Source organism: Eptatretus burgeri, chromosome 5 (genome assembly GCF_056783735.1).
Source record: "Eptatretus burgeri isolate ZD-2024b chromosome 5, Ebu_testis_v1, whole genome shotgun sequence".
Classification (NCBI taxonomy): domain Eukaryota; kingdom Metazoa; phylum Chordata; class Myxini; order Myxiniformes; family Myxinidae; genus Eptatretus; species Eptatretus burgeri.
This window is the reverse complement of record NC_140965.1, coordinates 49,385,093-49,406,766: the sequence shown is the minus strand read 5'-3', so window position 1 is coordinate 49,406,766 and position 21,674 is coordinate 49,385,093. Positions and strand designations below refer to the sequence as shown.

The 21,674-nt window shown below is 49.6% G+C and overlaps 1 protein-coding gene across 6 annotated transcripts in view; it reads left to right on the top strand.

Moving 5' to 3' along the window:
• Positions 1 to 5,357: 5,357 nt before the first annotated feature.
• Positions 5,358 to 21,674, top strand: part of LOC147026396 (zona pellucida-binding protein 2-like) — an 86,119-nt gene continuing 69,802 nt past the window's right edge. For 4 of the 6 annotated variants that reach the window (XM_085881799.1, XM_085881801.1, XM_085881797.1 and 1 more), the window contains exon 1: positions 5,358 to 5,604. In XM_085881799.1, coding sequence (XP_085737925.1) covers positions 5,535 to 5,604 — 70 coding nt within the window. In that variant the 5' untranslated portion in view covers positions 5,358 to 5,534. The remainder of the gene's footprint in view (positions 5,605 to 21,674) is intronic. The other 2 variants (XM_085881800.1, XM_085881798.1) reach the window with 1 other exon arrangement.

Genomic DNA, 21,674 nt, shown 5'->3' with positions numbered 1-21,674 from the left:
TTTGCAGCAAGTCACCTCATTTTCTTTTGTACTTTAACACTATTCAGGCTGGTAGGGAGGAAGGGTGGAGTCAAAATGAATTCCCTCTAGAAATTTCTGGATTTCTCTGTCACCCCCATGAATTGCCAAATACTGTTTCATGACCTTTTCTCTTTGAAGTCTCGTGCATCTTTTGATACTAAATTTATGCAAATAGGACAAAGCATTATGGGGTCACGTGACAATTGAGTGTCAATTGTCATCCCCAAAATGTAATTTTCTCATACTGCGGAGATTCCAAAAGGCAGTTTTCACCCCAGGGGGTCCAGAATGTTGTGATGTCACTGCTCTCCTTGTCTCGCTTTCATTGCAAAAAGGCGTTGCGGGTGTCCACTTGTGTTAAGGCATGTGCCTTTGTTAGTTTGTATGAGACATCTTCGAGTGTTGGCATGCTGTCATGAGATCTACATAGTGCTTGGTTCAGAAACTTTGGATCTATGGAAATCCTCGGCTTCTCAGGCTTTTGCACTATGACCATGTTATTTACCTGGTCTGGCAATTTGGTCTCAGGAGCAATGTGACCATCTGCTTCATGTCTGTCAGCTGTGCCTTCACGGCGGACTCCCATGTCTACGAGCATATTGCGTGGGGCGCACTGGACTCGACGGATCCTGGCGTCCAGGTCAAGTTGTACTTCTCCTGCAACTGCCTCTATTGGCCAAATTGAAAACATTGTTGTACATGCTTATCAGCTCTAGTTCGGCCAAAGGGACAATCAGCTGGTGCCCCCTTTCGTGCAGCTCAGCAGGGACAGTGAAGTGTGTCAGTCCGAAGCGTTCACACGTGGAGCCTGAAAACTGGTTTTTGACTGGCCTCCACAATTTTAAAACTCAAGCTCGTGTCTCCGTCCACGTATTACACACTTTGTCTTGAAAAGTCCCAGTGACCTCATCAGCTCGCCTGAATACAACTTCAGTCTCGTGTCACTTGGTAAGAGTTTCGCTGTGGGCGTTCGATTCATTACGTCGCATGTTGCCCCAGAGTCAAGCTGGCATTGCTGTAACTCGGTACGCAGTTGTAGTGTGATAAATCACTTTTTCCCTCTCGACATCACAGCACCGATGCACTCGCTTGTGTAAATGCCAGTGCCGCTGTCATGGCCTTCGTCGAAATCGGTATTCTCCACCCTCCGAAGCTGCCCTGCTGCAGGTCTTCTCTTGCTTTCAAAGCATACTTTTGCAAAGTGATTAGTTGTGCCACACGATCTGGACAGTGCTCTTTTCCTCGGTTGCGTGCATTGCCACAGTGTTTATGTATTTAAATGCGGGGTACTGCGAGGGTACTCCAGTCACCACTCGTTTTCATCGCCTTTGGGCGTGTAATGTTGGCAGCCATATTGATCAAGGCATAGGCCCGTAGCGTTTCAGCACGGCACGTTGCAGCAGGAGATGAATTGGAGGGGTATCTTGCATCGAGCCACTACTGACACCATGTTTCAGACCCTTGTAATCAAAGGACATGGGGCCGGTGTTAATTCAAGGAAGCCATGTTGCACGTCTAAGCACTTCCAGGTCACCACTACCGGATGTACATGTACACACTATTGCAATGTAATAGCCATCCACTCAGTGGTATTATGAAACAAGCCAACACCTGCAACAATCGTCCGCTGATTGTGACGTATGGGCGGGAGTAAATGGACCCCCACCCCCCCCAATCCCCCACGAGTTCCAACTCGTGCGAAAAACGAGATCTCGTTCAGGCGAGATTTAATAATGTACTACCTGAGAAAACAAGGACAAATGTGTCCACGAGCAGCGTCCTAATGATTTTGTCGGTTAAAAAAATACATTTTTTCAAAAACAACAACAACAACAACTTCCGATATTTCGTCATGTGCCTTGATTAAGCCAATAGCGAGACCCGTCATGTCTTTACGTATTTACGATATATCGTATATTTACGAAATAAATAATGTATTTACGAAATTACAATACTGTTACGGATTCGCGCCCGCCGGCGTGCTGACGGCCACGTAACTCGAATCGCGGCACGTCGCCCACCGGACGGACAATCCAGTCGTGACCCTCTCGGACTAACGCCGGGAACCAGTCACGGGTGGACCTTTCGGTCTCACCGCGATCGAGCCAATCGGCCCCCGCGTGGGATAGGGTTGCTCGCCAAATTCGACCTACCTAAGTACCCACACGGAGGGTAGACCGGGCGATCGCACCTCGCCGCAGGTCGACTTCGGACACGGGCCACTTAAGCGACCCGTTCCGTACTATCGGGATAACCGAGCGGTGTTATCGTCGGCCTCGACGGTTCGATTAATTATCGGGCGTATTCAGCCCACTACCAACCCTTTACGTGAAGCAAGATGAGGATTCAATGAAAGAAATGACGAAGCGAAGCGGGGAAACAGTTCAACATAAAGCACATTTATTCGCGATGAACGGAAAGCACACATATACAATTCCACCAAAAGCACATAGAAAAGAAGACAAAAAGCAAATGCGACAATGCAGATCTAATACCGATTACGCGAGCACACGGCAACACTTATACAATTTTACTTCACAGACGGTGCCGACAACACACATTCCCAAAGCAAAAGAAAAGAGAACCACCCTCCAGGACGAGGGGGTAGGCGGGCCTGGGGCCGAGACCGTGTCGGGCCTACCCGTCTGGTGATGAGACGCGGAGCGGCGGTGGTGCCTCAACTCCGCGGGCCTCGCGGACAGTGTCTGATAGGGGGTGGGAAGGGGGCCCCCTTGGTCGCACTATCTCAGCGCGGGGGGAAACAGGAGGGGGTTGCTGATGCTCGGGGAAAGGAGGATTTTTACTCTGTCTCGGGTCCCGCGACGAGCGTCTCCACCTCGACCAGGTCGCGCCGTCGGCCTCCCTGGTGTGCAGCTCCCGGCACCGACGCGAGCACCCCCTCGTCTGCCTTCGCCGCCGCCGCCTCTCCACAGCTCCGTCCTCTTCGCTCCGACTCCAACTCCGAACTCTTCCTCCTGCGAACTTCCCAACTGCACTCAACTCCAACGCACACGACGACACTTTTCTGACGAACGCAGCCGCTTATATAAGCCCCGTGGCTTCGCCTTTGACCCCCTGCCTTCGACCTTTCACCACGCTCCCCATTGGCCCGAGAAAAAGTGGGCGTGAATGCATTTTGATCCATGAATTTGCATATAGCGACCGCCCTCCAACGCCCTGGAGGCGGGGCCAAATCGCCCCTCGCTCACCGATTGGACGGAACAAAAGTGGGCGTGAGTCGTTTTTGATCCGTTTTTGGAGCGGAAAGTCCGTGGTTTTGTACACGCTGTTCGGCGCGCGCCCTGCACGAGTCCAATACCGGTACCCACAAGCGGCGCAAGAACGGTGGCGATGCGACGGTTGCGAGGTGTGACGGCAAAGGTCGTGGCTGCTGTGGTGAAGCGGCGCCGCGGTGGGTGGTTGATGTTGTGATGACTGTTGAGACGCGGTTGGCGGTGGTAATCATGGCGGTTGGTCCAAAATAAAGATAGTAAAAGAAAAACGGCTATCCTGAAGAGTCGCAGCACGCATGAATGACATTTATTCCCTCTAGACAACGGGTTTGGGCCTAACTACACATATACTTACCGAGATATCTCACCTAAGGGACCTGAATGGTGGTTTGCGAATTTGGTAACCACAACAATACGATAAATGGAATCTATCTATAATTCCAGCAATCTGTGTGTGTCTGTCTGTCTGTCTGTCTGTCTGCGACCGCTGTTTCTCGACGACCGCCGGTCCGATCTCATTGAAACTTGCCAGGAATATTGCCGGGGACCCGCGGATGTGCCTTTTCGAGGTTTGATATCGATCGGACGAGCGGTTCCCAAGTTATGGCCATTTATCTGTCGACCAATGACAAGACACGGTGCGATGACATCACGAATGACGTCACAATTAATGCTTATTTATTTATTTATTATTATTTTTTTTTGCACGATCGATGGTCCGATCTGATTGAAACTTGCCAATAATATTGCTGGGGCCCCGCGGATGTGCTTTTCAAGGTTTGATATTAATCGGACGAGCGGTTCCCAAGTTACGGCCATTTATCTATCGACCAATGACAGGACACGGTGCTATGACATCACGAATGACATCATAATTAATGTTTATTTATTTATTTATCTATTATTTATTATTTCTTTTGCACGATTGAAACTTGCCAGGAATATTGCTGGGAAGCCGTGGATGTGCCTTTTCGAGGTTTGATATTAATCGGATAAGCGGTTCCCAAGTTACGGCCATTTATCTGTCCACCAATGACAAGACACGGTGCTATGACATCACGAATGACGTCACAATTAATGTTCATTTATTTATTTATTTATTTGTTTTTTGTGAATACATTTACAGAGATAGGGGTGAGAGAGGAGGGGCAAGAGAGATGGGGCAAGAGAGGGGGGCAAGAGAGGGGAGGGAGAGATGGGGTGAGAGAGAGGGGTGCACAATTCAAGAGCGGGGGAAAGAGGAGGGGGCGAGAGAGTGGGGGTGAGAGAGGGGGGCGAGAGAGGGGGGCGAGAGAGGGGGGCGAGAGAGGGGAGCGAGAGAGGGCTGCACATACTGGCACTTCACCGACGGGCCCGCCCCTACTGGCCCGTACTAGTAATCTTTAAATAGTAACGTGAACTTTTCGAAACTTTAAAGCAAATGTCCGAATATATTTAAAAGTTCATGATAGACTCTCTCAAAAGGCACCGTCTATGTGAGGATGTCTAAATGTGCTCAGTATTTAAGGAGATCTGGATCTCGTATATTCAAGAGCCGAGTCCTAGAGATTAAGGTTTTGTCTGAAGAAGAAGAGGAGAAGAAGAAGAACAACAACAACAACGCCGAGTTCTCGATGAGAAGCGTTCGCAACGCGAGACGGTACTCAAGAAAACATCACCAAGTCAGGCACATTCATCCGTGGCGAATCTGCCAAGTGGAATCCGTCGATATATATTTTCATTTCATCATTCCGATATTTTCTTTATCTAAATTCCAGTCCAATTTATATTTGCAGACCAATTAAACTTAATTAAGATTGATTACGAATTGCAAGAGAATAATTATGGGTTTGTGTGCAGTGTATATTATTATAGTCCCTTGCACGACACGTTGCGTTGAGGTGTGTGTCGAGTTGCCAATCAGGAAGATTGGCCCCAAGCTAGCGCTTGCCAAGCAAGCCGTTCCTTATCAACGGTTTCGAATGGAGTGCTTGCTTGAGTGCTTAAGCAAATTTGCCACAACAAACTCGGCAACAGAACACACGTCCCCAGTCCGTGATTTAATATAACAAAATAATTTCCACATATTAATGGTATTGTGACGCACGGTGTGGTTAAGGTTCCCACCACCTCGTCACCACCACAATGTTTGGTTGTTTTTAATTTTTAAAAGTCTTCGTTTTGGTGACCGTTGGGTGTGCGAGGCTCGCGGAGCCTTCCGCACCAATCGTCCTCCGGGCAGGTTTCTTCATAATCCGCGGCTCTTATCGAGCGACGTCTTAATCCGCATTCGGCGAGGTGATGACACTTGTTTGTTTGTGTTTGCTGATTATCCAGGCCTTTCCAATGTTGTCCTGTTCTGCGGTGTTTGGTGAGAAGATTAAAAATCCTTCCCACGATATCATTACCATAGCAACGCATGATCCGCTTGATTTGCCAAATGTGGTTTCGAATCTCCAAGTGTCCATTCACCTCTGAGTTGATTGTGTGACGAATATTAGTCTGTCTTCACAATCATGACTCATTTTACAGAAGACTTTTATTTTGTTTACCGAGTCGAGGCTCGTGGAAGAGCGAGAACACTGAACGGATCGGGACGCAACGGGACGGATGTCATGTTTTCACCAGGCTGGTTGTTTGTCGGTGAACACGATATCTCAAAAGGTTATGGACAGATTCGGATGAAATTTCATGGACAGATTGGGACAATTGGGTGTGTGACAAGGACGAAATGATTCGATTTTGGTGAAGATCCGAATCCGGATCTGGGTACTAGAATTAAAACTATTTTATGTGATTTTTCACCATTTTGAGGGCCAACAACGATATATATGTATGTATGTATGTGTGTATATATGTATGTGTGTATATATATATATGTATGTGTGTATATATATATGTATATATATATATATATATATATATATATATATATATATATATATATATATATATATGTGTGCATATTGTTACGGTTGTGGAAATTCACAGAACACCATTCAGGTTTCCCAGAGATCAGTTATGTCGATAAGTCTGTGTTCAGATTAGATTTCCCCACCGATGTCTAAAGGGATTTATTCATGTGACCGGCTGTGATCTTTGAGTCAGCTATTATTCTTTTGCTATCTTTATTTTGGAACAACCGCATCTCAACAAACCACAACTGCATCTCAACAACCATGCCATCCCCACCACAGCGCCAACCACGACATCCCCTCACCAACATCTCCACAAACGAACAAGCATCTCCTCACCACCTTCTCCAAAACGCCAACCACACCACTACTTCAACAACCACAATCACCTCCAAAACGCCAACCACACCACTACTTCAACAACCACAATCACCTTCTCCAAAACGCCAACCACACGACTACTTCAACAACCACAACGGCCTCCCCAACGAATAACATCTCCGCCAACCAACGCGATGGATTCTCGACAAACAAACAAAAAAAGACAACAACAACTCCATCTCTCCCGGAATGTCCCCCCCCCCCCCCGCGCGCCGGGAAGGAGGAGGGGTGGATCCAGCCTGGGTAAAGGGTCAAAGGTGAAGTAAGGGAGGGCGCTGATTTCGGGTGGAAAAAACCCACTGCGGCCCCACCTCTTAGGGGCGAAGCTCCATGGCGATAAAAGGGTGCATGGAGATGCCGAGGAGTTGAGTTGAGTTGGGGAGAGGAGACGCTGACCAGCGGTGGAGGGGAGGAGTCGCCAGCAGTGGAGTTGAGGTGGGGAGAGGAGACACCGACCAGCAGTGGAGGAAAGGAGTCGCCAGCAGTTGAGTCTGGAGTAAGGAGCTGGTGGAGTCCAGTCGGGTGGTGACGAACCAACAAGGGTCACCCAGCGAGTCACCACGAAGGTGGCAGGTAATCAGCCCGGTCTCACAGAACTCCTTCGGTCGCCAAAGCTTCGCGAACATTAAAGGCCTACGGATCCTGTTCTGCCCTTTCCTTTCCTGGGGTTTTCTTTGGATGAAAGTTGTGGCGCCTTGTCCGCTAAGTAGAAACTGTTAAGTGCATGTACTTTAATCAATAGATACGGCTGCAGGTCTTTTGTTTGCTCGTGTCTTGTCCCTACCCCCATACATTGCATACATGCTTGTGTATATCTGCATTGCTTCATTGACTGCATACGTGTGACAAATAAATGTCATTGTTTAAATGTTCACCTACTCGTTGCGTCCCCTTCCTCCATTGAGCTGCTGTAATTACGTACGGAATATTAGCTGGCTTTTAAATAGCCGATAAATTAATCGGATCCGATGGGGCTTGGCGATATACAACCGCTCGGCAAATCTCAAACGGCGCGAGCTGCGTACAGCGGCCCATATCCGTACGGGTCCCGTCGAGGTGTAAATCCCCGGCATTTCTGTCTGCGCGCATATTTAGGTAAATCGACAATTCGGCGATCGGACCCTGTCGCGCGTGGACAGAAGAGTTGGCTGATTTACGGTGTGGTTAAAAACACACCCAGAGCTGGATTTCGGCGTTGATCCGAAAGCTGCGACTAGGATTGCCCGTCCGGTGGGCGCGCGGCCGTGATTAGAAAAAAGCGGTCGTCTGCACGCCGAACGGGTGGAAACCATAACGATATGTGTATATATATATATATATATATATATATATATATATATATATATATATATATATATATATATATATATATATATATATATATATATATATATATATATATATATATATATATATATATATATGTGTTATATATATATATATATATATATATATATATATATATATATATATATGTATGTATGTTTATATATATATTGTTGTGGTTGACCAGATTCGCAAACCACCATTCAGGTCCCTTAGGTGAGGTATCTCGGTAAGTGCATGTGTAGTTAGGCCCAAACCCGTTGTCTAGTGGGAATACATGTCATTTATACGTGCTGCGACTCTTCAGGATAGCCGTTTTTCTTTCACTATCTTTATTTTGGACCAACAGCCATTATTACCACCACCAACCACGTCTCAACAGTCATCACAACATCAACCACCGACCACAACCACCGCTTCACCACAACCGCCACGACCTTCACGTCACACCTCGCAACCGTAGCATCGCCACCGTTCTTGCCCCGCTGTGGGTACCGGTGTTGGATTCGTGCAGAGCGCGCGTCGAACAGCGTGTACAAAATCACGGATTTTGTGCAGAAAAACGGATCAAAAACGACACACGCCCACTTTTTGCCGTCCAATCGGTGAGCGAGGGGCGAATTGGCCCCGCCCCCAGGGCGATCGATATATGCAAATTTGTGGATCAAAAAGCCTTCACGCCCACTTTTTCTCGGGCCAATGGGGAGCGAGGTGAAAGGTCAAAGGGAGGGGGTCAAAGGCGAAGTTACGGGGGGGATAAAAGGACGGTGTTCGTCAGTCAGAAGAGAGTCGCAAACGAGAACGAGGAGTCGGAACGAAGGAGGACGAGGACGAGAACGAGAACGAGAAGGAGAACGAGAACGAGAAGGAGTCGGAACGGAGGGGACAAGTGTGGAAGTCTGGAGCCCGAAGCCTGCAGTGGCTGGAGAAGCTGAAGAGAGTCGGACGAGGGGAGCCCAAAGAAGAGTCCAGGGTGGAGAGTCCAGAGGCGGAGAGGCGGCAGCGGCGAAGGCAGACGAGGGGGTGCTCGCGTCGGTTCCAGGAGCTGCACGCCCGAGGGAGGCCGGCAGCGCGACCTGGCCGAGGTGGAGACGCTCGTCGCGGGACCCGCGATTTTGTGAAATCCTCTATACCCCGAGCATCAGCAACCCCTCCTGTTTCCCCCCCCCCCGCGCTGAGATAGTGCGACCAAGGGGGCCCCGTTCCCACCCCCTGCCAGGCACTGTCCGCGAGGCCCGCGGAGTGCGGCGCCATCGCCGCTCCGCGTCTCATCACCAGACGGGTAGGCGCGACCCGGTCTCGGCCTCAGGCCTGCCTCATTCTTGAGGGTATTTCTTTTCCTTGGTTTTGGGTATGTGTTGTCGGCGCCGTCTGTGAAGTAGAATTGTATAAGTGTTGCCGTGTGCTCGGTAGTCGGTATTAGCTCTGCACTGTGTTTTCACTTTTATGTTTGCTTTTTGTGTAAATGGAATTGTGTTTTCTTTTTTTGTGTGCATTTGGTGGAATTGTATTTGTGTGCTTCCCGTGTGCCGCGAATAAATGTGCTTTATTGTTGAACTGTTCTCCCGCTTCGCTTCGTCTTTTCCTCCATTGAATCCCCATCTTGCTTCACGTAAAGGGTTGGTAGTGGGCTGAATACGCCCGATAATTAATCGAACCGTCGAGGTCGACGATAACACCGCTCGGTTATTCTGATAGTACGGAACGGGTCGCTTAAGTGGCCCGTGTCCGAAGTCGACCTGCGGCGAGGTGCGATCGCCCGGTCTACCCTCCGCGTGGGTACTTAGGTAGTTCGAATTTGGCGAGCAACCCTATCCCACGCGGGGGCTGATTGGCTCGATCGCGGTGAGACCGAAAGGTCCACCCGTGACTGGTTCCCGGCGTTAGTCCGAGAGGGTCACGACTGGATTGTCCGTCCGGTGGGCGACGTGCTGCGATTCGAGTTACGTGGCCGTCAGCACGCCGGCGGGCGCGAAAACCGCAACACTGGTGTCAGGTCGTGCGATACAAATTCATCGCCCTCCTCACGGCACTGGTAACGGAGAACAGGAAAACGGGCTGTCCTGTCTCCGGCTAAATTCACGGGAATCGGTCCAGGGGTGAGAGAAGCGACCCCCGATTCCCTCCAAATTACGAGCGAGCAAATTAACCCTTCACGAGAAGCAAGATGGCGTCTCAAGGCGAGCGGGAGCCGGGGGTATTAGAAATGTATATGTGTAATAATGTAGAGTCCATGGTCCAGGATGGAATCCCCGTGCAGGAAATGTTGATTGTGCAGGAACACGGACTCCCCCAACTGAACCCAGAACCTGAGGTGGGTGCGGCAGCGGCCGCGGTGTATGACACCTCCCCCCCCTCTCCACCAAAACCCTTCCCCGACCCCTGCCGAAACGGCTCACTTGAGTGCATCCGACATGGCCCAGCTATTCACCATGCTGGCACAAATGAATGCGGCAATGACAAATGAAATAAAAAACGAAATGAAAGACATGAACAAACAAATGATCGAAAAAATGGATGCGAATATGAATGAAGTGAAAACGACGATGGATGCGAATACACAGCAAATGAAAAAAGAAATGAACACAGCAAATAAACGGAATGGAAGCAAACATGAAAGAAGAAATGAAAGAACTACGGGGTGAGACGCAGAACATGGGCCGATGCCTGCAGGCGGGCATGAAGGCCGTGAGCAGGGAACTTAAAATGGCGACTCCACGTGTCGGAACAAACGAGCTGGAAGGGGGTGCAACGGCTGACAGGCCCGCGGTGGAGGTGGGTAAGGAAAAAGTAATTCGGGAGACAAGAGACGAGGTGAAAGTAATTGCGAGGGAGAGAAAAGAACAATTAATACGGAGAGCAAGGATGAGGTACGCGGAGATCGTGAAAGAGCAAGGAGTGAAAAACAGGGAAGGACGGGAGCGACTTAAAGAGAAAGCAAGGTTGACCTACATAAAGATAAGGGAAAGACGCCAGAAAGAAGCAGAGACCAATAAACACGATGAAGACGGGGTAAGTGACGCGCACACACACACACGGAGGTAGTGGAGGATAGTGAGGTTGAGCTCGCGGAGCGTGTGGGGACCCGGTGTGAGCAGCTGGATGACCTCCTCCAGGAACGAGGGGAGGGAGTATGCCCCCTTGAGGCGAGTCACGACCAGGTGAGTTCGGTCGTGCTTTGCGAGGTTGAGGGGACGAGTGCTGTGGACGGGTGCACGGAGAGCTTGGGGGGGTATAGAGGCCCCGGAGACCCTTGTGGGGACACAAATCCCCAGTGTGGTTGTCCCTGTGTGTGTGGTGCAAGGTGTGAGTGCGTCCCCGTGTGTGGAAGCGACCCCGTGTGTGAGTGGTGTGGTGGCGATGGTGCCGGAGTACATGCTTCCCAGCACGCCGTGTGTGAGTGAGGCACGGAGTGTGTGAGGCACCGCGGGTTAGTGCCCCCGCGTGTGTGGATGAGGCACCGTGTATGAGTGTCGCCGTGTGTGTGAGTGAAGCACCGCGGATGAGTTCCCCCGCGTGTGTGAGTGAGGCACGGTGTATGAGTGAGGCACCGTGTGTGAGTGTCGCCGTGTGTGTGAGTGAGGCACCGCGGGTGTGTTCCCCCGCGTGTATGAGTGAGGCACGGTGTGTGGATGAGGCACAGCGGTTGAGTTCCCCCGCGTGTGTGAGTAGTATGGTTTGTGTGAGTAGTGAGGCACGCGTGAGTGAACGGCCGTGTGCAAGGTCGCTGTGTGCAAGGGAGACCGTGTGTGTGAGAGAGCGGTATGTGAGGGAGATGTCGGTTGGCATGCGGGAGCACGCAGCCGCGTCTCCCGGTGTGAATGTGATGGAGTGGACTGTGTGCGTCGTAACACGCAGGTATGCGTGTGTTGAATGGAGGCGACGACGGAGACATGTAAGGAACGAAAGCCGGGTAGCGGCTGTAGCTGTTTCGAGGACCGTGCCGGGTTCACCCAGCAGTGAGCACGCGGTTCGTGCTGTGCAACGCACGAGACCACCACGTGCTCGCTTGCGAGAGTGAAGTCCCGGTCCGGAAACTCACGCGGTGGATTTGCCGATCCCGCGGACGGACAAAGTTTAGGCAGGTAAATGGATTTGGACCGGACGGGTTCTCCACGCGATCGTGTGTGTGAAGCTCCAACGGGCAAAGCACATGTGTTCGCGTGGGGAACCCCTCGAGACGTGTGGCTTGTGTTTTTTTTTTATGCGCACGGTGACGCCATGGCTGCACGTGGGGTTGGAATCCGGCAGGAGGGGTATCTCTGCCGGATGGTCCCGTCCAAGGAGGGACGAGGAACACGTGCAGCTGCATGACGTCACGGGCAGGTGTAAAGGGCGCGAGCTCTGAGTTGCCGCGCAGGTGCTGCGCATGGAAAAGAAAAAAAAAAAAAAGCAAGCCTCACTTTCGGGTGCACAGGATTCCTGGGCAAGGGGTGGAGACCCCTTACCCTGGGCACAGGATGAAAACTAGTTAGGGGGAAGGGTTAGCTTAGTTAGACCGACTTCATGGGGCAGGGGTAAGTCCTCATGGAGTCCGTGGAATGGATTAGTTAGAGGGATTGTAGCCAGATTTAGGTTGGGAAATAAAATGGGATTATTTTGGAGACAGAGACAGACTTTGAGTGTGTAGAGTTGACGTAGTTTAGCTACGTAGTGTTAAAAGGAACGTGCTGTAGTTTAAGGGACGACGTGGGAGCACGAGTTAGTTAGGGGATGTAGTTAGAAGGATGGCAGAGTTCAGCGGTGTGTGTGTTGAAGAGTTGTTGGTGAGTTGTGAGGTGAGTACATGGTGAGTGAGTGAGGCCAGCGGGTCTGTGTGTGTGGAGTGAATGGGGAATGCATGGTGCGATGAGTGATTGGGGGGAGGAGTGACTCCCGCCCAAGGGACCCCGGGGTCAGTGTAAAGTGAGTTAGCTGGGTTAGTCAAATTGAAAAATGGAGGTCGTTTTGTTGTTGGTGGGAAAGTAGGCTCGAGACCCATTTGGAGGGGTGCAGGAGCCCTGTTGACGGGCTTGGGAGCGTGGCTGCGAAAGGTGAGTATCGCTGAGAGGGTACCCCGGGCACCAGGCTAGTCGGCCGCGGTAGGCCATGGGCCCATGGGGGGCCGGGATAGAGTAGTGGGCACGGGTGCGCCTGCTTGGTGCGGGGGCCCGGGGCGCCATTAGCGCGTGGGCAGTGTTGTGGGCACGGGTGACCCTCGGAAAGGGGCCCGGGAGGCCGGCCTGCCACGTGTGCGTTTCAGGGGAGGTGCCATGGGGGGAACTCCCCAGTGTTAGGGAGCTGGTAGGCTCGGAGGCAGTGTAGTGCCCGGGGGTGCCATAGCGGGAGATTCGGCAGAGGGTCGTGCCTGCCAAAGGGAGCCACGTGTCCCAGCCAGGAGACCGTGTGAGGGCACGGAGAGAAAATTGGGGGGGCGAGGCCCGAAATTGTGAGGACACCAACACAGGCGACGGGAATCTGGGTTGTTAGAACCAATAGTTTAAGCGAGAGGCGCTTGTTGAAAGCCCCGGGGTAGTTTAACAGTTCAATGGTTAGGGTAGATTAGGAGATGTACCCCTCCGCACCATCCATCCCCTCGCTGTCGTTGTGGGCCGCTGGACCCACTTTGGTTATAGATCGCCGAACTCTGGGGAGGCCATTCTGAGGCTTTGTTGGGCCTCGGCACAGGACGTTAGCTCTCCCTTGTTCCCCTCCGGGAAGGGAACGTAGGGGTTGGGAGTAGGCTAGGTGACAGGATAGGTTAGCCGAACAAAGACGATAAAGGGGATTAGGGGACGATTTATAGAGGGGAAGTAAAAATAAAAACAACAAAAAAATAAGTTGGGGCTAAATTGGGGTTTGACAAATTAAGGGAGTGGGTATGTACAGTGACAGGCAAAGGCGATAGGTTGGGAGGGAGACAGGTAGGTAGGTCCGAGCCCGCCTTCCAAGTGGCCAGCACCACCGCACTCCCTCCACCAACCTCCACTGAACGACAAAGGCTGGCCAACTTCATCGGCTGGCCGTGTTTTACTTCAAGGCAGAGGCCGGCCAACTTCATCGGCAGCTGTGTGCTGCAAGGCCTGTGCCGGCCAGTTCATCTGCTGGCTGTTTTTCTTCGAGGCCTGTGCCGGCCAGTTCTTCTGCGGGCTGTGTTTGCCTGCAGCGGCCTTCTTCTGCGGGCTGTGTTTGCCTGCTGCCTTTGCCATGCCATGCCCACTGCCCACGTTCACCAGCCCCGTTCAATTTTTGCTTTGCCCCCCCCCCCCTGTTCGTTTCCATGTGCGCCAGGATCAGAAAGCAACAGTTTGCAAGCTGCAAGAACTGCCCTGTTGGCGGCTACAACACGGGCCTGCAGTGGCGGCCCGTGCACCGTGTTTGTGACCGTTCATGCATTCATTCGTTGTGCTCATTGCGTGTGCCACTTGAGCTGGCACGGAGACTGCGTTGTGCAGCTCATGCACCGTTGTGGTTCACTGCGTTCAGTTCAAAAGGGAAGGCCTTGGACTGCGTGTGAGCAGCCAGCCACGTTCCCTGTCACCTGCATTGTTTGAGTCAGAGACTGCATGTGGGCAGCCTGGCTCCCTGCTAACTGCTTTCTTTTTGCAGAGTTCGATGATCCTGGGCCATGGTTTAGTGTAAAATTTGTAAGTTAAGGTTAAGATGTACTGTACATATGAGTGCGCCCCCGGCATGTCTGTCTAGCGCCAGCAATTTTATTTAAGTCGTCCGTGTGAGTGAGTTTGTTTAGATAGTTACGCAGCCCTCAGGTTATTTATTTTGGGGACACGAATACCATGAATGTCGCACTCAGGGATCCGTAGGTAAAATGTACTAGGGGAAAACTACACATGATGGCACACGAAAATTTGACGACTCGGGACGAGTCTGTAAAAAGGGAAGGGGGTAGTGTTGTGGTTACCAGATTCGCAAACCACCATTCAGGTCCCTTAGGTGAGGTATCTCGGTAAGTGCATGTGTAGTTAGGCCCAAACCCGTTGTCTAGTGGGAATACATGTCATTTATACGTGCTGCGACTCTTCAGGATAGCCGTTTTTCTTTCACTATCTTTATTTTGGACCAACCGCCATGATCACAACCACAACATCAACCACCGACCACAACCACCGCTTCACCACAACCGCCACGACCTTCACGTCACACCTCGCAACCGTAGCATCGCCACCGTTCTTGCCCCGCTGTGGGTACCGGTGTTGGATTCGTGCAGAGCGCGCGTCGAACAGCGTGTACAAAATCACGGATTTTGTGCTTCAAAAACGGATCAAAAACGACACACGCCCACTTTTTGCCGTCCAATCGGTGAGCGAGGGGCGAATTGGCCCCGCCCCCAGGGCGATCGATATATGCAAATTTGTGGATCAAAAAGCCTTCACGCCCACTTTTTCTCGGGCCAATGGGGAGCGAGGTGAAAGGTCAAAGGGAGGGGGTCAAAGGCGAAGTTACGGGGGGATAAAAGGACGGTGTTCGTCAGTCAGAAGAGAGTCGCAAACGAGAACGAGGAGTCGGAACGAAGGAGAACGAGAACGAGAAGGAGAACGAGAACGAGAAGGAGTCGGAACGAAGGGGACAAGTGTGGAAGTCTGGAGCCCGAAGCCTGCAGTGGCTGGAGAAGCTGAAGAGAGTCGGACGAGGGAGGGGGTGCTCGCGTCGGTGCCAGGAGCTGCACGCCCGAGGGAGGCCGGCAGCGCGACCTGGCCGAGGTGGAGACGCACACCAGGGATAATAAAGATCCTCTATACCCCGAGCATCAGCAACCCCCTCCTGTTTCCCCCCCGCGCTGAGATAGTGCGACCAAGGGGGCCCCATTCCCACCCCCTGCCAGGCACTGTCCACGAGGCCCGCGGGTTGCGGGGCCATCGCCGCTCCGCGTCTCATCACCAGACGGGTAGGCCCGACCCGGTCTCGGCCTCAGGCCTGCCTCATTCTTGAGGTATTTCTTTTCCTTGGTTTTGGGTATGTGTTGTCGGCGCCGTCTGTGAAGTAGAATTGTATAAGTGTTGCCGTGTGCTCGGTAGTCGGTATTAGCTCTGCACTGTGTTTTCACTTTTATGTTTGCTTTTTGTGTAAATGGAATTGTGTTTTCTTTTTTTGTGTGCATTTGGTGGAATTGTATTTGTGTGCTTCCCGTGTGCCGCGAATAAATGTGCTTTATTGTTGAACTGTTCTCCCGCTTCGCCGTCTTTTCCTCCATTGAATCCCCATCTTGCTTCACGTAAAGGGTTGGTAGTGGGCTGAATACGCCCGATAATTAATCGAACCGTCGAGGTCGACGATAACACCGCTCGGTTATTCTGATAGTACGGAACGGGTCGCTTAAGTGGCCCGTGTCCGAAGTCGACCTGCGGCGAGGTGCGATCGCCCGGTCTACCCTCCGCGTGGGTACTTAGGTAGTTCGAATTTGGCGAGCAACCCTATCCCACGCGGGGGCTGATTGGCTCGATCGCGGTGAGACCGAAAGGTCCACCCGTGACTGGTTCCCGGCGTTAGTCCGAGAGGGTCACGACTGGATTGTCCGTCCGGTGGGCGACGTGCTGCGATTCGAGTTACGTGGCCGTCAGCACGCCGGCGGGCGCGAAAACCGCAACAATATATATATATATATATATATATATTGTTGTGGTTGACGAAATTCACAAACCACCATTCAGGTCCCTTAGGTGAGATATCTCTGTAAGTATATGTGTAGTTAGGCCCAAACCCGTTGTCTAGAGGGAATACATGTCATTCATGCGGGCTGCGACTCTTCAGGATAGCCGTTTTTCTTTTACTATCTTTATTTTGGACCAGCCGCCATTATTACCACCACCAACCACGTCTCAACAGCCATCACGCAACAACCACCAACCACAACGCCGCTTCACCACAACAGCCACGACCTTTACCGTCACAACTCGCCACCATCGCATCCACACCATCTCGCGCCACTCGTGGGCGCCGATGCTGGACTCGTGCGGGGCGCGCACCGAGCAGCGTGTTCAAAAACATCACGGACTTTCCGCAGAAAACGGATCAAAAACGACTCACGCCCACTTTTGTTCCGTCCAATCGGTGAGCGAGGGGCGATTTGGCCCCGCCTCCAGGGCGTTGGAGGGCGGTCGCTATATGCAAATACATGGATCAAAAAGCATTCACGCCCACTTTTCCTCGGTCCAATGGGGAGCCAGTTAGAGAGGTGAAGGGTCGGAGGCAGAGGGTCAAGGGTGAAAGAGCGAAGCCACGGGGCTTATATAAACGACTGCGTTCGTCAGTAGAGTTCAGTTGGAAGTTGAGTGGAGTGTGCGAAGTTCAAGAGAGTCGTCGGTGGAGCTGGAAAGAAGTGGTACTAGTCAGAGTGAAGAGGACGGAGCTGTGGAGAGGTGACGGCGGCGAAGGCGGACGATGGGGTGCTCGCGTCGGTGCCGGGAGCTGCACACCAGAGAGGCCAGCAACGCGACCGAGGTGGAGGAGGAGACGCTCGCCGCGGGACCCGAGACAGGGTGAAATCCTCCTTCCCCCGAGCATCAGCAACCCCCTCCTGTTTCCCCCCCGCGCTGAGATAGTGCGACAAAGGGGGCCCCCTTCCCACCCCCTCCCAGACACTGTCCGCGAGGCCCGCGGAGTTGAGGCGCGACCGCCGCTCTGCGTCACATCATCACACGGGTAGGCCCGACACGGTCTCGGCCCCAGGCCCGTCTACCCCCCTCATCCTGGAGGGTGGTTCTCTTTTCTTTTGCTTTGGGAATATGTGTTGTCGGCGCCGTCTGTAAAGTAAAATTGTATAAGTGTTGCCGTGTGCCCGGTAGTCGGATAGATCTGCATTGTTGCATTTGCTTTTTGTGTAATATTGCATTGTCTTCTTCTTTTACATGTGCTTTTGGTGGAATTGTATATGTGTGCTTTCCGTTCATCGCGAAATAAATGTGCTTATTGTTGAACTGTTTTCCCGCTTCGCTTCGTCTTTTCTTTCATTGAATCTCCATCTTGCTTCACGTAAAGGGTTGGTCGTGGGCTAAAACGCCCGATAATTAATCGAACCGTCGAGGCCGACGAATAACACCGCTCGGTTATCCCGATAGTACGGAACGGGTCGCTTAAAGTGGCCCGTGTCCGAAGTCGACCTGCGGCGAGGTGCGATCGCCCGGTCTACCCTCCGTGTGGGTACTTAGGAAGGTCGAATTTGGCGAGCAACCCTATCCCACGTGGGGGCCGATTGGCACGATCGTGGTGAGACCGAAAGGTCCACCCGTGACTGGTTCCCGGCGTTAGTCCGAGAGGGTCACGACTGGATTGTCCATCCGGTGGGCGACGTGCCGCGATTCGAGTTACGTGGCCGTCCGCACGCCGGCAGGCGCGAATCCGCAACAATATATATATATATATATATATATATATATATATATATATATATATATATATATATATATATATATGTATGTTTGTTTATATATATATATATATATATATATATATATATATATATGTATATATATATATGTTTGTTTATATATATATATATATATATATATATATATATATATATATATATATATGTATGTATGTTTTTATATATATATATAAATATATATATATATATATATATGTATATATCTATATATATATATATATATTATGTATGTTTTTATATATATATATATATATATATATATATATATATATATATATATATATATATATATATATATATATATATATATATATATATATATACAGCTCTGGAAAAAATTAAGAGACCACTGCAAAATTTTCAGTTTTTCTGGTTTTACTATTTATAGGTATGTGTTTGAGTAAAATGAACATTTTTGTTTTATTCTATCAACTACTGACAATATTTCTCCCAAATTCCGAATAAAACCAGAGGGGGAGCACTCAGTAGAGTGCAAAACCTCCGGCGCCAATACTGCTGGGTCACTCAAGTGAACCTGATATCCTATTCATTCAATTTGACTTCAACAGTGCTCACAGAGTTATAGTTAGCAACTTTCCCTTTCACTTTTAACTTTTACATACTAAATTCATTCGTCATAACTAGATTCCTTGAGACAGAAATTGATTTTACGTGGGTATATCCACCTGAAGTTCCAAAATCAGCCGCAATTATAATTTTGGCATGTTTTTAGTTGGAAATCACTTATAACATGTAGAAATGCAAAAAAAATCGAAATTTTGTTGGGAAAAAAGTTGCAAAATTTTCTGGGTTTCTTTTCTCTAACAATTTTTTTTTGGGGGGAGGGGGCTGGAAATCACTTAAAACATGTAGAAATGCAAAAACAAAAATTCAAATATTTTTCAAAATGGCCGCTATGGCGGCCATATTGGACTTTGGACCAAGTTCAAAATCTAATGGCATGATCCTTGGACCATACCTCATCCCCCCACCAAGTTTCGTCGAAATCCGTCAAGGAGTTTTTCCGTAATACTGTTCACAAGCAAATAAACAAACAAACAGAAAGGGGTGAAAACAGTAACCTCCGTCCATCTTCGATGGCGGAGGTTAAATATTGTCATTTAGAGCATTTATTTGCAGAGAATTACAACTGGTCAAAATAACAACAAAGATTCAGTGTTTTCAGACCTCAAATAATACAAACAAAACAAGTTCATATTCATTTTTAAACAACACAATACTAATGTTTTAACTTAGGAAGAGTTCAGAAATCAATATTTTGTGGAATAACCCTGATTTTCAATCACAGCTTTCATGAGTCTTGGTGTGCTCTCCACCAGTCTTTCACATTGCTGTTGGGTGACTTTATGTCACTCCTGGTACAAAAATTCAAGCAGCTCGGCTTTGTTTGATGGCTTGTGACCATCCATCTTCCTCTTGATCACATTCCAGAGGTTTTCAATGGAGTTCAGGTCTGGAGATTGGGCTGGCCATGACAGGGTCTTGATCTGATGGTCCTCCATCCACACCTTGATTGACCTGGCTGTGTAGCATGGAGAATTGTCCTGCTGGAAAAACCAATCCTCAGAGTTGGGGAGTATTGTCAGAGCAGAAGGAAGCAAGTGTTCTTCCAGGACAACCTTATACTTGGCTTGATTCATGAGTCCTTCACAAAGACAAATCTGCCTGATTCCAGCCTTGCTGAAGCACCCCCAGATCATCACCGATCCTCCACCAAATTTCACAGTGGGTGTGAGACACTGTGGCTTGTAGGCCTCTCCAAATTTTTATACTTTTCCTTGTTAAATAAGATCCAGTTCAGGTGATCACCTAATCAATACCTCACCAAGTAGAATGAGGTGTGCCTGTGTTGGAATTCAACAGACACTGGAATTTAATGGCTGCCATACATGTAGAGATGCTGATTAAAAAAATTTTTGGAATGGTCTCTTATTTTTTTCCAGAGCTGTATATATATGTATATGTGTATATATACATATATATATATATATATATATATATATATATATATATATGTATATATATATATATATATATATATATATGTATATATATATATATATATATATATATATATATATATATATATATATATATATATATATATGTATATATATATATGTATATGTTTATATATATATATGTATATATATATATGTATATGTTTTATATATATATATATATATATATATATATATATATATATATATATATATATATATATATTGTTATGTTTGAGGGGGGTATGCATTCAAAGGGTGATTAGGATGTTTAATTAGGTATGCCATGCTGTTCGAGTTTACCAGGATCTCGATGTAATAAGTAGAAATTCAGTGGTGATAAGTTGTCTAGTAAATGTTCATTTCTTCAAGGGGGAAATGATAAATGTCACGTAATTAGGTAGGGACACGGGATAGGGTAAGTGTGTCTGCGTCAACCCCTTTTGGTATTCTCTGAAGACTGGCCGTGACATCACAGGACAGTTCAGCGGATGGCTCCGCCCCGTGATCACAATTGGCGGAAGGCGACGGCAGTGGGCCAATAAACGGCTCGATTGGAGGTGACGAGGGCAGAAGGATAAAAAGGTTCTGTTCGGGGTCGAAAAGGAGGAAGAAGAAGATTACAACCAGAACGCTCGTGTTTTTTTGGTGTGGAACCTGTGGCGGCAGAGAGCGTCCTGGTGGCTGTGCTGAGTCGACCGTGCTCTTGATCGTGCTCTTGATCGTGCCTGGGAGCCTTGCCGAGCCTCGTGCCTCGCTTTGGTTGGCTCTAGGGTTATGCTGACTCGGAATACGGGGTCGGGCGGCGGGTGGACATGCCTCCCTCTCCTGCTCGCGGCTTGGCGCGGGAGCTGGTTCCCTGGCGGCTGTGGGCGGACTTGGGCCAGGACCAGGAGGTCGACAGCACCGCGGTTTCTCCTGCCCCCCCCCCCCCTGGTGAGAGCAAGGCCGGCTAGTCCGGCGCCGATCCAGGGACAGTTGCGTCCACACCACGGTCCAGCCTGACCACTAGAGATAGCTACGTTTTGTGTGTGTGTGTGTGTGTGTGTGTGTGTGTGTGTGTGTGTGTGTGTGTGTGTGTGTGTGTGTGTGTGTGTGTGTGTGTGTGTCTGCTTGGCGCCTTAGAGTGATTGAGAACTGTATATTCGTTGGAATTGTCTGTGTTTTTCCCCACGCCCGATCCCACACTATCCCGTCGAATCGCCCCGGATCCCTCTTCTTGCCGAGTCTTGTTATTTCTGGTAATTATAAAAAAGGAATAAACGTCATCAACTCAGTGAAAAGTGACTCGTGCCACCTTCCTCGTCCCGTTTGCAGCAGAGCGATTAGAACCGCCATGTTTGGGTTATAAATAAATAAACCGCCTCCATCGTTTCGGCTCATTCTACATTGGCGGGACTGTTCAAGTCCCGTG